The sequence below is a fragment of the Bombus huntii genome, chromosome 1 (assembly GCF_024542735.1).
Source record: "Bombus huntii isolate Logan2020A chromosome 1, iyBomHunt1.1, whole genome shotgun sequence".
Lineage (NCBI taxonomy): Eukaryota > Metazoa > Arthropoda > Insecta > Hymenoptera > Apidae > Bombus > Bombus huntii.
The window spans coordinates 25,409,884-25,425,061 of NC_066238.1; the positions used below are offsets into that span (position 1 = coordinate 25,409,884).

General features: G+C 37.8%; 2 protein-coding genes and 1 long non-coding RNA gene across 5 annotated transcripts in view; 2 read left to right on the top strand and 1 right to left on the bottom strand.

Moving 5' to 3' along the window:
* Positions 1-15,178, top strand: part of LOC126866904 (uncharacterized) — a 168,348-nt gene that overhangs the window by 152,448 nt on the left and 722 nt on the right. The window lies entirely within an intron of this gene.
* The window catches only part of LOC126866514 (tyrosine kinase receptor Cad96Ca), a 75,003-nt gene that overhangs the window by 27,327 nt on the left and 32,498 nt on the right, over positions 1-15,178 (bottom strand). The gene's annotated exons all lie outside the window — the stretch shown is intronic.
* LOC126866666 (uncharacterized) lies at positions 9,890-15,176 on the top strand. Its single transcript, XM_050620529.1, has 2 exons — positions 9,890-11,281; positions 14,941-15,176. The coding sequence occupies exons 1-2, from the start codon at positions 10,294-10,296 to the stop codon at positions 14,958-14,960; spliced, it is 1,008 nt and encodes a 335-aa protein (XP_050476486.1). The 5' UTR covers positions 9,890-10,293; the 3' UTR covers positions 14,961-15,176.

Below are 15,178 nucleotides of genomic sequence, written 5' to 3' on the forward strand. Positions count from 1 at the left end.
CACGATGATTAATCATTGATACCAAGGATTGTACTTCTCGGAACGACGAGAATGTTTCGAGAATGATTGCTACGAATGATTATACGATACGATACGACTGCTGCGACGCGATGTACGAATGATCGCCACGAATGGTTAACGACACGCTACTGCGCGAATGTTTGTTGATGCTGTTTGCAATTGAAAGACCTGCACGAAATTGTTCACAATTGTTCACTAACTAAAACGATACTTGACTCTATGAATGATTACAGAAATCATTCACAGACGCCGTGACTAATTACTAATTACGAAAGATACACACTGACTGACTGCTGTCCGATGCGTTTGTTTATAGATATTAGATATTTAACCTTTTTAACTTCTTTAATTCATCACTCTTCCCATTGTAGTGCAGTAGCAGGACTTTTACTGTGCATTTTATCTACAATAATATTTAAATTCAATATTTATACTGCATTAATCCAAGATTCTTATATCATTTCCTACATAAATTTATCCGAAGTATAAGAGAAGTCAGCTTCTTTCAACTTCTTATAAGTTAAAGTTTCATAAGTCTTAGGTTTTAATATATTCTAATTTTTTCATTTATAATTAAAATTTACGATCTATTGTACATGAAGAATTTTAACTAAATTGTTAAATATGCTATGGATACTATAGTGCACAATACTGGAAATATCATAAATTAAAAGTAATATTTCATTAGTCAAGTTTAATTAAACACAAATTAAAAATTGAGTCCTATATCAACGATTTTTGTTGCATTAAAGATTTATGCAACGACATTGAGATTATCTTATCCAGAAGTTTGACATTACTTCCAACGCTGTATTCGTAGATTATGAAAGGGAGTAAAATAAAAGATTACATACATAGGTTATTATTTTTTATCTTTACTAAATTTATTAACAGATTTTTCTAGTATACCATTCTATAACAAATTGGTCAGCTCTTGGCCCTAATGTTAGCAATTTATTAAGATTCAAATACAATGTAGCTTATATAAAATTAGAGGAGGTTCAACTCATCATTTTTCTGACCCCCAATATGCTTAGAAATAAGGACCTTTAAATGTAAGTTTTACCTACTTTCTCAAAAACTATTTGTTTCTCTTACTCTCTTTCTTATTTTTAGAGATATTTGTCCTTTCAGTAAATAATTATAAAATTTTCCAATCGAAATTATTTTAATGCAATGTGAAACCGATAACAGTAGTTTACCTCCATAATATTTATAACTTTTAGCTAGATAAAATTAAATATAAGATTCGAAAATTAATGCTTTTGTATCGTGAATTGAATTATCGAACCCACCACTTTACACCAACAGAAAATATTTAAATGAAAATAATTACCAATTGAGATAAGTACGTTCTTACGTGCTACGTTAGTCACTTCCGACTTATTAAAAGTCAAAAGACGTGTCGCTACGTTATCAGTCGCGAAAGTGTTAGGTTGCTACCAGAACAGAATATTTCGTATGTTCGTCACAATAGAAAGTTGTGACAATTTATTTACAATCGTACGAGTACACAATCAGATCAGATACCGTGATATTAAATATACAAACATGATAAAAATAGAAAGTGTATCTCTCATGTTCATGCATCGCGAGACAGTTTATTATCACAAAAATAGCCAGCTTTTTGTAAGCTGATTTTATTTTCGTTTCGTTGATTTTTCTCGAACTTCTATTTCTGTAGACTTTTGGATCGTATTTCATTTGACATGTTTCACGTTACATTTGTTTCATCATTTTTCTTTGATTTGTGTTTACATAGAATTTTTAAAGTAATTTTATTTAAAAATTCATTACTTTTTGTTTCGTATTCTTTTATATTGCCATATATCTGTGTATTTCTTCGATGTTTGGTTTGTGCTTCTTGTTTGTGATATATTATATATCCTAATAATTCAGAGATTTAATTACAATTTTCAAAAGAATTCACCTACAAAAAATCTAACATTAGATTTACGTGAATGGTTATACAAATCTGTATGATATGAATATAGTGCTTTGTAACGCTTCAACTGTTTGTATATTAAATATTTAACGAAAATAAGTGATTTTATGTGTGTTCCTAATTTACCTCCGGAGAGAGCACAAATATAGGCGCACACACACATAAATACATACACACGTAAGTACATATACATAAACATCACCTGTGTAGTTAGTAAATAGAAAGTAACGATACGTAATAGTGGAACATCTCAACCAGTGAATACTTTCTTGAAGAATAACCGTGAGTAGGACAGAGATGTCCAAACGGAAAATCCACAAAACTATCTCTTGAAAATAGCAAAAATAAATATATCTTACAAGAAATTAATCACACTATAAACGACATCGAAATGTAACGAACAGAGAAATATCCATAATATCTGGAGCATCCGAGAAAAGGACTAAGAAAAGGAAAATGACTAATAAAGAACGAGTTCTAAACTTCCTACCTACGAAATCTACACAAACACCAGTATCCAAAAAATAGCTAATAGATTCCAATATGCTGGTCATCAATGGATACGATGCTTTGCAAGACGCATGTCTAAACACTGGCGAAACCAGTTCACCCTCAACTAACGAACCAACCACATTTCCTTCTTCGATATTCATCCTTGTCGATGTCATTTACCCATTAATCGAAGTTTTAAACAAATACATCGAAAATATATATGTCGGAGATGTAGGGACAACGGGCCACTCTTTTGGAATTTTGGAAAGATCCCCGATACTTTGGTCTAAACTATTCATTACAGCTGTACTTAAATAATAGAACTTAGAAGTAGTAGTTGTGATATGGTCTGATTATATTTGCCCAAGATTTGTGACAGTGGGCTTGGGCTCGAGGTGACACAACTGGTCGCCGAACGTAGCCACGGTCACGGGATGAACGTTTTTACCCAACAGAAGAAGTACCAATATTGAGGGGCACACGCTGTATTAACAAACAAGCCCCGAGCAGGGGCAATGTCGACTCTACGCGGGTCTGCCTAGTAACGGCGCCTGGAATTTTGTCGATAACCCTGGTCAATATGTAATTGACAAATGTGATCGCATCAGTCTTTTAGTCTTGTGATCACCTTGGAGAGTTTGCACACATCGTCTTGTCAGTCAGTCAGAAAGATACCGAGCGTCACAGCTAACGTCACTTTGTGTTTCAAAATATATTCTATTGAACAAAGAGTTTTCCCGTTGACCGTGGATTCGTTATTGAACCTAAGAACATTGTCTTTTACATCAAGAGTGTCTAATTACCACGTTTAATTGTCAAACTCTGTTAAATCAACACTTGTACATATAATTGTAAATATAATCTTCATTGATCAACGATGATGGCTTGTCCTAATGAAGATATGCTACGCGCCCCTAAGACTAACACCAACCCGACCAACCCAGCATATACAGGGTGGTTGGTAACTGGTGATACAAGCGTAAAGGGGGGGGGGGGATTCTACGCGAAAAAGTAGTCGAAAATATAGAATACAAATTTTTGGTCTGAGGCTTTGTTTTCGAAAAAATCGACTTTGAATTTGTGCTCGATACGCGTGCACTTTATCACGTCTCGTTATAATGGATCACACTGTAGATTTTAAAAAAAATTTAATAAAAAAATTAAAAAAAATTTTTATTCTATATTTTCGACTTCTTTTTTCGCGTAGAATCACCCCCTTTCCGCTTGTACCACCAGTTACCAACCACCCTATATAATAGTTTGTTTACGTTTTCGGCCCAAAATTCTCGAACCTAAATCGTAGGTTAAGGGGTTAAAATCACTAACCAAGAGACAGAAATCTAAATGTCATCTATGAACATTTCTGGCACCGGAAGAAGGAAGAAGATACGAGGCAGCGATTAAAGCTTTGCACTACATCATCTCTATTCATCAAATCAAGCGTGAACTGCAGTTCTATGGATATACAGTATTACACGTGAGTAATATAATCAGCAAAAGAACTACCCAGGCCTCTTCGATGTTTTCGATAGAACTTCAATCAGCTAAAAATAACACGGGAATCTTCAATATTCCGAGGTTGGTTCACACAATAATACAAATTGAACTACTATGTCATACAAGCAATTATTGAAATAAAGGATATAAACGCATAAAATGTGCAAAACAACAGCTTTATAAAAACTGTGTAAACAGATTAGATAAACTTACTTACAGTAATTGCAAAGAAGCTCATCCGACTAATTGTAGAGACTATAAACTAAGGGAAGAACTAATCGCGGAGATAACCAGGCAAAGGCCCAAAACGTGGCCTCAAAAAGAAACAAATAATTCATATATCCCGAATAGAAAGGCGACAAACAGCAGCCACACAATAAATTATCCACTTATAAGTTTTAACAAATTATATATGGACATTACTAAAATTCAAAGGTTGAACAAAACGAAGATATGAATAACAATTTCAATGCATTGGCTGAGAAATTGTTCAACAAAATATCCTTATTTGTGGAACAAACAATGTGTCGTGGAACTCCTAATAGAACCAGGCTAGTAACCAGTAATAGACAAATTTAAACTGATAACATGGAACTGCAACGCTCTCCAAATAAAAATTGATGAACTCAAGGCTTCCCTCACTCCACGACATTCTTATATGCACGCTATAAAAACCATACGAAACGGATAGATCTTTTTACACAGCACATGGATATCAAAATACAATTCCTGCTGCAACTCGTAGAATACGTGGAGACATCACCATTCAAAAAACAGTATTGTATTTCGTACCTCATCCTCGAGACCACTCGGTAGTGCTCCACTTCGAGCTGAATTAATGCCACAGGTTTACAGTAAAAAAAAGGATGCGTCTGAAACAGCGCTTCTCAGCGCTGCACCTCTGCTTGTCTCATTCTTCCATTTTGTATGAATGAAGCCACATAGAATTTGTAGACAAAATAAAGATTATTTTAATAGAAGGAAACGTTGCTTTCTTTCGAGCGAAGAAGAAAAGCAGAGCTGGTTGAAGAATCTGCTATATCGGTTGCAGAAGAATCTGAAGAAAATGAAGAAACAAGAACATCGAGATAGGAAAAAGCGTAAACTTATTTACGTTTTTTCCTTTCAATTTGCTTTTTATTGTGCTCGGGATGTATAGGAATCGAATCGTACAAATAGAGTGGTACTCTTAACTGTTTCTTGTGTTAGGTTGTTCGAAAAGTTTCTTTCGTTTCATAAGGTGATAATAGACAAGCAACAATTTCTGTTTTATATTATTTCATTGAATTAGGTATGATTCATTTCGTTCTATTTTTATTGTTATATTCGTGCATAATTCAATAAACTAATATAAAACAAAAAACATTGTGCGTTTATTATTTCCTTATAAAACGAAAGAAACTTTTTGGACAACCTAATACAAGCAGGTGATCATTTAATCGTCCCATTCGCTCTTTTTCCGACAGTCAGAAGTTCGGAGATTAGACTTACGAACAAAGAATTTCGAACTGTACAAAATAAATAAATAAATAAATAAAATTGCTATACAAGAACAAGGATTAGATTCGAGTTCAAAAGAGTTTTGAACTGTTTATTAAAAATAAGCACACTCACAACCTGTCCGAAAACATTTTGCAGGTTATTCGTCGAGTTCCTTCTCACGGGCAGTCAGCGACGATGTTTCTCTTTTATCAAATGTGCCCATGGCAACGTGCGTTCGAATGAAATTTCGAAAAAAGGAGAATTGCGATTTCGTTCGAGATAAAGATTCTAACTTTAACAAAAATTTTGAAACCTATACGAAATCAACCATTGTTAATGTTGCCATCTTATGAAAATGAAAGGATTTGCGCTGCCCAAACACTTCTACATTATCTTAACAGGACAAAGGACGTATGTAAGAACGAAGCCGCGCTCTTTACCTCATCTAAAGAACCAGTGCGTAAATCAGCGAGTACTCAAACGTTCAGTAGATTAATGAAAAATGTTTTATGTAGCAGGCGAATAAGTACGGAACATTTTTCGGTTTATAACACACGACATGCGTCGACATTCGCGGCAAAACTATGGACCGCGAATTGTATAAACGCGATAAGACCAACTACAGAATGAACCAAACGAAAACTCGTCCTTAACAAACCAGCTCTTTTCGTGTCCTTAGACCCAGCCATCGCAAGTTTTCCTCTTCACAGAAAGTCAGTCGTTATACATTTATAAGCTTACGTCGTGTACTCTACACTGTAATCTTGTCTACCAATCGAAACCTAACAATACTCTATCACTTTATACCTCCCTAATCAACAAGTTGTTTGAATAAACTGTAATTTATTTATATACCTGTTAATTCAGTGTATACTCAATCGAACCACCCCTATCATCCTAACAGAAATAAGGGGATCGATCAGTTCGTGGCGTCGATTATCTAATCGTAACGGGAATTTACGACTCTCGTTGACGCGCTATCCAAAATTGGCCACATTAAGAACAGCAAAGACTTAATCAACACACTCAGTGCTGGGAAAGCATCAGGAATAGAGATAATAACTGGCAAGCTCTTACGATAGCTACCGGACATCTAACTACCAGGCAGAGTAATTAAATACCTAATCAACTTATAGAGCGCTATGTTAAGACTCAGTTATTTGTCTACAGCATGGAAATGTGTAAGAACCATGTTGATACCAGAACCAAGGAAACCATCAATTACATCGATGAACTATCGACCTTTCTCTTCTCCCAGCCATGTCCAAAATCCTGGAAAAAATAATCTACTCAAAATATGCGATATTCGCTTAATCCTAAAAACGATTATTAAGTTTAGAAACCTTTTAATACAAACTTGCCAAGTGAACATCACAAAAAAAATTTTCACCGAGAACTTTTAACGTTTAAATATAATTATTACAATAATTAAAAAATAAATGTATTTCTTAACGATTTAGGTGAGCCATTATGTTGATTTCGAAATTTGTAAATTAAATTAGTCTAATTTACTATTTCCATATATCAATTGCTATTATGATAAAAACGATGCAATATTTTATGTAATATATTTTCAGAAAGAAAATCAGAAAGAAAAATTTTATTATATAAAAATGCAATTGTTAAATAATATCGTAAAGTTTTATACAGGGTGGTTGGTAACTAGTGGTACAAGCGGAAAGGGGGTGATTCTACGTGAAAAAAGAAGTAGAAAATTTAGAATAAAAAATTTTTTTATTTTTTTTCATTTTTTTAAAAATCTACAGTGAGATCCGTTATAACGAGACGTGATAAAGTGCACGCGTACCGAGCGAAAATTCAAAGTCGATTTTCTCGAAAACAAAGCCTCAAACGAAAAATTTTTATTCTATATTTTCGACTTCTTTTACCACCACCAGTTCACGACCACCAGTTACCAACCACCCTGTATAAGAAATATTCTCGTAATTCTTGTAATTCATATTGTTTAATAAATATCGTTATTAGATAGAATGTGATTTTAGAACCTTTTAGAATTAAAATTAAATCATCGATAATCGACACATTTATTTAAAAGTTGGTCAAATTACAAATTTATTATAGAAATATGTATAGTATAGAAATATGAAATCAATATGTACAGAAAACTGAGAGACTCGGTGAAGCAAAATTATCTGTTATATGTTTCAGCATTCAATTTAGACTCAAAGCAATTGATTTTGGTCTTTCAGAACTTATTGAAAAGGCTATGTCACCGTTTATTCGATTACTGAATATACATATATCATAAACTAATTACACAAAATGCTACTTTTATATGTAGTTCTTAAAATGGTAAGATATTTCTCACTGACAAAACATCGATAAAACTAAAATCGTATATTATTATTATGTTTCTTATGAGGACTTTCTAATTAATTTAAGGTAGATAATGACTAATAATGTGGAAATGGGACATTTTTCTATGAGAAAATTATAGACAATTTTAGTTGAAACGAAATCTGCTAAAATATAATTATAATTATTGTACACATATGCATTTTAAAATTTTATGTGCTTTTAATAATTTCAAATTATATATTACTTAATAACGCTGTTTTCAAAGGAAAATTTGGTAAGAAAAACTATGTTTTGTCCTAAAACAAGCTAGGTATTATATTCTCACTTCATATCCGCTTGATTAGTTTATTTACTTCCAATTTGCTTAAAATTATGTTTCTGGAACACGCGTTATTATTTATTTATTTATCATATATTTGTTTCTTCATAATTCCTATTTATCAATTCATTATTCTTGGATCAACAATTATTATTCCTACATTTGCATGCACAGCACGGAATTATGGATATATTAATAAACAGAATTGTATTTGCAAAGCATATTTTATCTTTAAAGAATGTACTGCAATACGTACGTAACATAATACGTAATTTCATCTCAATTAACAATATTAATAAACTTCACAGTTTAAACTACAGGACTTTAATTTTTATCTTTCGCGAATATTCTTCAACATTTTTGTCTGAAATAATGCTTCTTTCCATTGAATGTGGAAACAACAAAATTAAGCAATACAGTTCCGTTAGGTCATTAACAAGCCGTGATCTCAGTAATTATTCGTTAATATTACGGCACACTGTTCGCCATTCCAAAGGCTCGGCATTTGTTCTGCGTACGCATACCAATGAGCTTTCGTATGAATAAGAGAAAGTCCTTGTTATTAGCCCGTTCCTTACAGTGGATAATTTCGCAACTTCGATGTAGTTTTAATCAATTACACCTTAAAGTAGAGATATATTCATTCTTGCTAGATTCCTGCAATGTACCCTATCAACCTAACTATTTATACATGTGTATATGTACGTGTACATATACATCAGTTACACTTTTACAAAGATGATACAAAAAATGCAATAAAATAAATTTTCCTTGTTTGCATAAACGAAAACTGAGTAACTTTGGAGTACTTTATTTGAATTTGACTTAGAATAGAATATTAATGTACATAATATACATATGACGTACATAATATACGTAATATATACGTAATTAACCAAATAAATTTTTCATTGAGAAATATGGAAAGTGACGTAAACGCTTTATCTTTGATTCCAATTCAAAGCATCGTTCGCCTTTATCGATCTTACATAATATACATAATATACATTTGTTAATATAAAGATACGGTGAAACAGCGAGTTTTCCTGATTAGCAAAAAGACAACTTTAAAGAATTTTGGATCATTTTATTCAAGTTTATTTTATTATAAAATATTAGTATATAGGCGTTTATTAGTATAGAAATATACCAAAAAGCAAACCTTTTGGTTTTATACAAAAGAAGTTTGAAGAATCTCTGACTATTTTATTAGAGTTTCGTTTAGATTGGAATATTAATGTAAAAAAAACAAGTTTTGTTACTCGTATATTTATGTACTCGTATGCAAAAATATATATATGTATCGGAGATGAAAGAACACCGGAGCCTTTGGAATTTTGGATAATCCCGCAACATTGCAACCTAGAGTCTACTATAGCTGTAATTGAACAATTGTAGTTATTCAACCCGATTGTAATTATTCGAGAATTGTGATAATGAGCTTGGGCTCGAGGCGACAGTCAGTCGCCGAACGTAGCCGCGGTCACGGGATGAACGCTTTGCCTAACAAAGGTATGGAGTAATTCTATAGCTCTCCTTAAAAGAAATATTTGTGGCGACACGCGACAGTAAACATTCCAACGGTTTCTGTCCCGTGGCTCGCCACGTGCAGACCCTATTCTTCGAGTAAGATGATTGCCAGATGTCGATGCGTCTCCGCAGTACATGTTCGGCTAGCCCGAGGGCCCGTTATAAATCTTAAGGTTTAGTTAACTAAAGTCCTTCAAACAGACAAACGGTCTTTGTTCCAACTACGGGAAGATAGGGGAGACATATTTTTCAACGAGCGGCGTCTCCCACTAACAACTTTCCCTCGAGGGCGACTAGCATCCTTTTCTAACCACCGATATGGAGATTGACCAATTAGCAGCAACGTCAATTTCCCTTACTTTCTGAACGAAGGCTTTTCTCGACGAATCCGATGATCTCGTATCCTTAGACACACCCCGTTATAGTTTTCCTGTGTGGCATCATCGGGACGGGAAAGGCATTCTCGCTCGCGATCTCATCGATCAAAGAGTAACGCTTTCGCGATCAGTGATTATTCTCAGACTTAGACTTTGTGAGTACGTTCTGTTGTCATCCCGTTGGCCGCGGATTCGTTATTTAGCCCGAGAGCATCGTCACTAGTGTCGCGAGTGCCGAACCGCCGTGATCAATTGTTAAGACTGTAATAATTCTATCATTGTAATAAACTACGCCTGTGTGTACCGTATCAATGGCTAATCCTCAAGAAGATTCATTTGACGCCCACAACCCCATTTCCAGTGATGATCCGACATCAGAAGTGGGATCAGAACGGTTGCGAACGCTGGAAGGGCAGGTCGCTGACATGAACAACCTAATTCATACGCTAATGCAACGACCAAATACGGGAATCACCAAATTACCACATTTTAACCCAGAAGTCGCAGGCGTCGACCCAGCCGCGTGGTGCGCGGCTGTTAGTAGGGCCCTACAGAACAACCCCCTGCGAGATGACGCACTACACTCTGCCTTAAGTGACTCTCTACAGGGTTCTGCAGCACATTGGCTGGCGCGAACGACGGGAAACGGAGAAGTTACTTGGCCTAAAATTAAGGAACGATTCCTTACACAGTTCGGTGGCCGAGAGACGACGTCCTCATCGTTAATCAAGGTATCCAGGGAACCGCGGGGAGCGGGCGAATCCACGGGGGCGTTTGCTGGCCGTGTCCGTTCCCTCCTGCAGACGCGGTGGCAACATTCTACGCTAGACGAAATACTTAACGCTGTCACTCTCTACATATTAATTCCACACGACCAACGTCTTAAACGATTGGCCCTCACGAGCGATATCAGAACGGAGGACCAATTCCTGAGCGAAATGCGACCCTTCTGTTACGAAGAAGAGTCGACATTTTCGCCGAGATATGCACCGGCGGAACCCGAAGCTAAGCGACGCAAGTTATCGGGCCACCAGACGAGGTGTCATTACTGTGGTACTCTCGGACACAGAATAAAGGACTGCCGCAAGAGGATGCAGAATGAACAGCAGAGGGATGCACGACGCCAGGAAGGAAACCGACCGGCTGCACCGTCCAAGGCGGTTTGCTACAGGTGTAATGCGGAAGGCTATATCGCACCTAACTGCCCGGCGCGACGGGACGGTAGACCAGGCCCCAAGGATGAGCGTAAAGTCAACTCCTGCGTGGTGGAGTCCCCAGCCGGTAGTTTAAGTCATCTGGGTGAGTCGTTCCCATTTTACTTCGATTCCGGAACCGAGTGCTCATTAATTAGAGAATCTGTCGCTCCGAAATTCTCCGGTAGGAGAACGACAGATATAGTAGTTATGCGAGGAATAGGAAACACCTGCGTTAAGAGTACATCCCAGATCTTATCTACGGTACGCATTAACTGTTTTACATTGGAGATAACCTTCCACGTTCTGGCCGATAGTCACCTGCATTATGATATCATGATTGGCCGCGAGATCTTAAGCCAGGGTTTTGATGTAACTATTACACGGAATAGCGTCGATATTTGTAAAACGAAGACTATTAATGCCTGTAGTAAAACCCCCGAGGACGAGATCAATATCAATGCGGTTGACACTGACGTGGTTGGTAATGATAAAAGTCGGTTAATTTCTGTCCTCGAGAAATTCAAAGATTCATTCATTACGGGCTTCCCACGTACTCGCGTAAGCACGGGCTAGTTGGAAATACGGTTAATCGATCCTAATGTTACCGTGCAAAGAAGTCCCTACCGACTTAGCGAAGAAGAGCGTAGGATAGTGCGTGAGAGAATAGACGAGTTAATTAGAGCAAAAATCGTGAGGCCGAGCAACTCACCGTTCGCAAGCCCTATCTTACTTGTAAAGAAGAAAGACGGCTCAGATAGACTATGCGTAGATTTTCGGGCATTAAATAAAAATACTGTCGCGGACCGGTATCCCCTACCCCTCATCGCGGATCAAATCGCGAGATTGCAGAAGGCGAGATACTTCATTAGCCTGGACATGGCCAGTGGATTCCACCAAATTCCCATTCATTCTAATTCGACGGAATATACGGCGTTCGTTACACCCGACGGGCAATACGAGTACGTGACTATGCCGTTCGGATTGAAAAATGCACCATCCGTTTTCCAGAGGGCCATTCTCAACGCCTTAGGCGACCTCGCGTATTCGTTCGTTGTTGTTTACTTGGACGACGTCCTAATTATTGCCGACTCAGTAGACCAAGCTCTAGAAAGGTTGAGCACCGTATTAGATACCCTCGTGAAAGCCGGATTCTCCTTTAACTTTTCGAAATGCTCCTTTTTAAAGACATCGGTACTCTACTTGGGATACGTAATTCGTAACGGAGAAGTCCGTCCAAACCCGGGTAAAATACAAGCCTTGAGTTCTCTACCTGCACCGTCGACCGTCACACAACTTAGGCAATTCATAGGTTTCGCCTCTTATTTCCGAAGCTTCATTCCCAAATTTTCACAAGTAATGAAACCCCTGTACGCACTTACCTCGAGTAACAAGAATATACCTTGGACGGATAGGCACGAACAGATAAGACAAAAGGTAATTTCCGTTCTGACTGACGCGCCGGTGCTAATGATATTTGATCCCAATTATCCCATAGAACTACATACGGACGCTAGCTCGGAAGGATATGGAGTCATTTTAATGCACAGGGTCGAAGGTAAAAGTCGAGTAGTGGAGTATTACAGCAAAAGGACTAGCCCTGCGGAATCTAGGTATCATTCCTACGAATTGGAAACGTTAGCAGTTGTAAACGCCGTCAAGCACTTCCGTCATTATTTACACGGACGAGAATTTCTCGTTGTCACCGATTGCAACTCCCTGAAAGCATCCAGTAGTAAGGTACACTTGAACGACAGGGTTTACAGATGGTGGGCTTACCTGCAAACTTTTACCTTTGACATTAGGTACCGGGAAGGTAAACGGATGGCCCACGTAGATTTCTTTTCGCGAAATCCCGTAGACTTGGATCGCAGTACGTTCAGCAAAATCGTAGAGAAAGAAATTAACCTAACCGAAATCTCCGACGATTGGCTACTAGCGGAACAACGTCGCGACCCACAAATTTCCGAGATCGTCGATAAATTACAGAACGAAGGGCTCGCGGAAGACGTCGCGAATACGTATGAGTTACGGTCCGGCACCCTTCATCGTAAAATACAGAGAAAAGGTAGAACTCTCTGCCTGCCCATCGTTCCGAGAGGGTTTAGGTGGTCTGTTATTAACCATGTGCACCAGTCCATTATGCACTTAGGTTGGGATAAAACGCTTGAGAAACTGTACGAGTATTACTGGTTCGAAGGAATGGCGAAGTATGTTCGCAAATTCGTAGAGAACTGTCATGCTTGTCGAGTTTCAAAGGCAAGTTCGGGTAGAGTACAAGCCGAATTACACCCCATACCTAAGACCAGTATACCTTGGCATACGGTTCATATGGACATACTAAGCGGTAAAAACGATTCGAAGGAATACGTCATTGTGTTGGCCGACGCCTTCACCAAGTTCGTATACTTGCACCATACCCGTAAGTTAGACTCCATTAACACCATTAAAGCGCTTAAGTCCGCTATATTTTTGTTCGGCAGTCCCTGCCGGATAATAGCGGATCAGGGAAGATGTTTTACGGGCAAAGAATTTCGAGACTTTTGTCAAGATAAACACATTAAACTCCATTTAATTGCGACCGGAGCTAGTAGGGCCAACGGGCAGGTAGAGCGTATTATGAGTACGCTAAAAAACATGTTCACAACAATAGAAACCACCGGGCGGTCCTGGCAAGACGCGATCGGGGAAATACAACTGGCCTTAAATTGTACCACCAACCGCGTGACTAAGTCAAGCCCGTTGGAACTACTGATCGGTAAAACAGCGAGACCCTACGGCTTATCCCTACCAGACAGTATCGAAGAAAGAGAGGTAAATATCTCCCATGTAAGACAGCAGGCGATAAAGAATATAGAAGCAAGCGCCAAATACGATAAGGATAGGTTCGACAAAAACAAAGCTAAAATAGTTAGGTTCAACCTTGGCGATTTCGTGTTACGTAAAAACGAGGAAAGAAACCAGACGAAGTTAGATCCGAAATTCAGGGGTCCATTCGTAATAGCCGAGATTTTGGAAGGAGATAGATATACCCTAAAAACCTTAGACGGCAAACGATCATATAAGGACAGACACGACAGACTGAGAAAAATGCCAGAAGGTTGCGTCCCTGCTGAGTTAGACGTCTGCGGTGATGACAACGGCGGTGATAATAACGATGCAAGTACACTGACCTCAGAGGATCATTAACACTGCGTTGTGGTCATAGTAATACACCGAGTGGTTTTATGTGCTTTTGTTGTAACCCGTTGAGTGGGTTGATGTGTTTTTGTTGTAACCCGTTGAGTGGGTTGATGTGCTTTTGTTGTAACCCGTTGAGTGGGTTGATGTGTTTTTGTTGTAACCCGTTGAGTGGGTTGATGTGTTTTTGTTGTAACCCGTTGAGTGGGTTGATATGCTTTTTGTTGTAACCCGTTGAGTGGGCTTACGTGCTTTTGTTGTAACCCGTTGAGTGGGCTTACGTGCTTTCTGGGTGTAATGCACCCAACGTGGCAATATGATCCAACAAACTGAGGTTCACCGGTGTACGAAATCGAAAATGATCTGTTGTGTCATTACGGTTTGACTGGCGACTCACAGAACGCACCTAACACTTTGAATACAAATTATAACATTACAAATTCCTATTCTCTTTTATTTTTCTGTTGTCAAACCTCCGAACGAAACTTTGTTATTGCACTGGACCCTTGACTTACTTGGACATTTAGTTAAATCGCAAATAATGTCAGTTGTATCGGATCTAATGTAAGAAATACGATATTTTAGTTACACACGAGGACGTGTGATAGTCAGGATGGCCGTGTCGGAGATGAAAGAACACCGGAGCCTTTGGAATTTTGGATAATCCCGCAACATTGCAACCTAGAGTCTACTATAGCTGTAATTGAACAATTGTAGTTATTCAACCCGATTGTAATTATTCGAGAATTGTGATAATGAGCTTGGGCTCGAGGCGACAGTCAGTCGCCGAACGTAGCCGCGGTCACGGGATGAACGCTTTGCC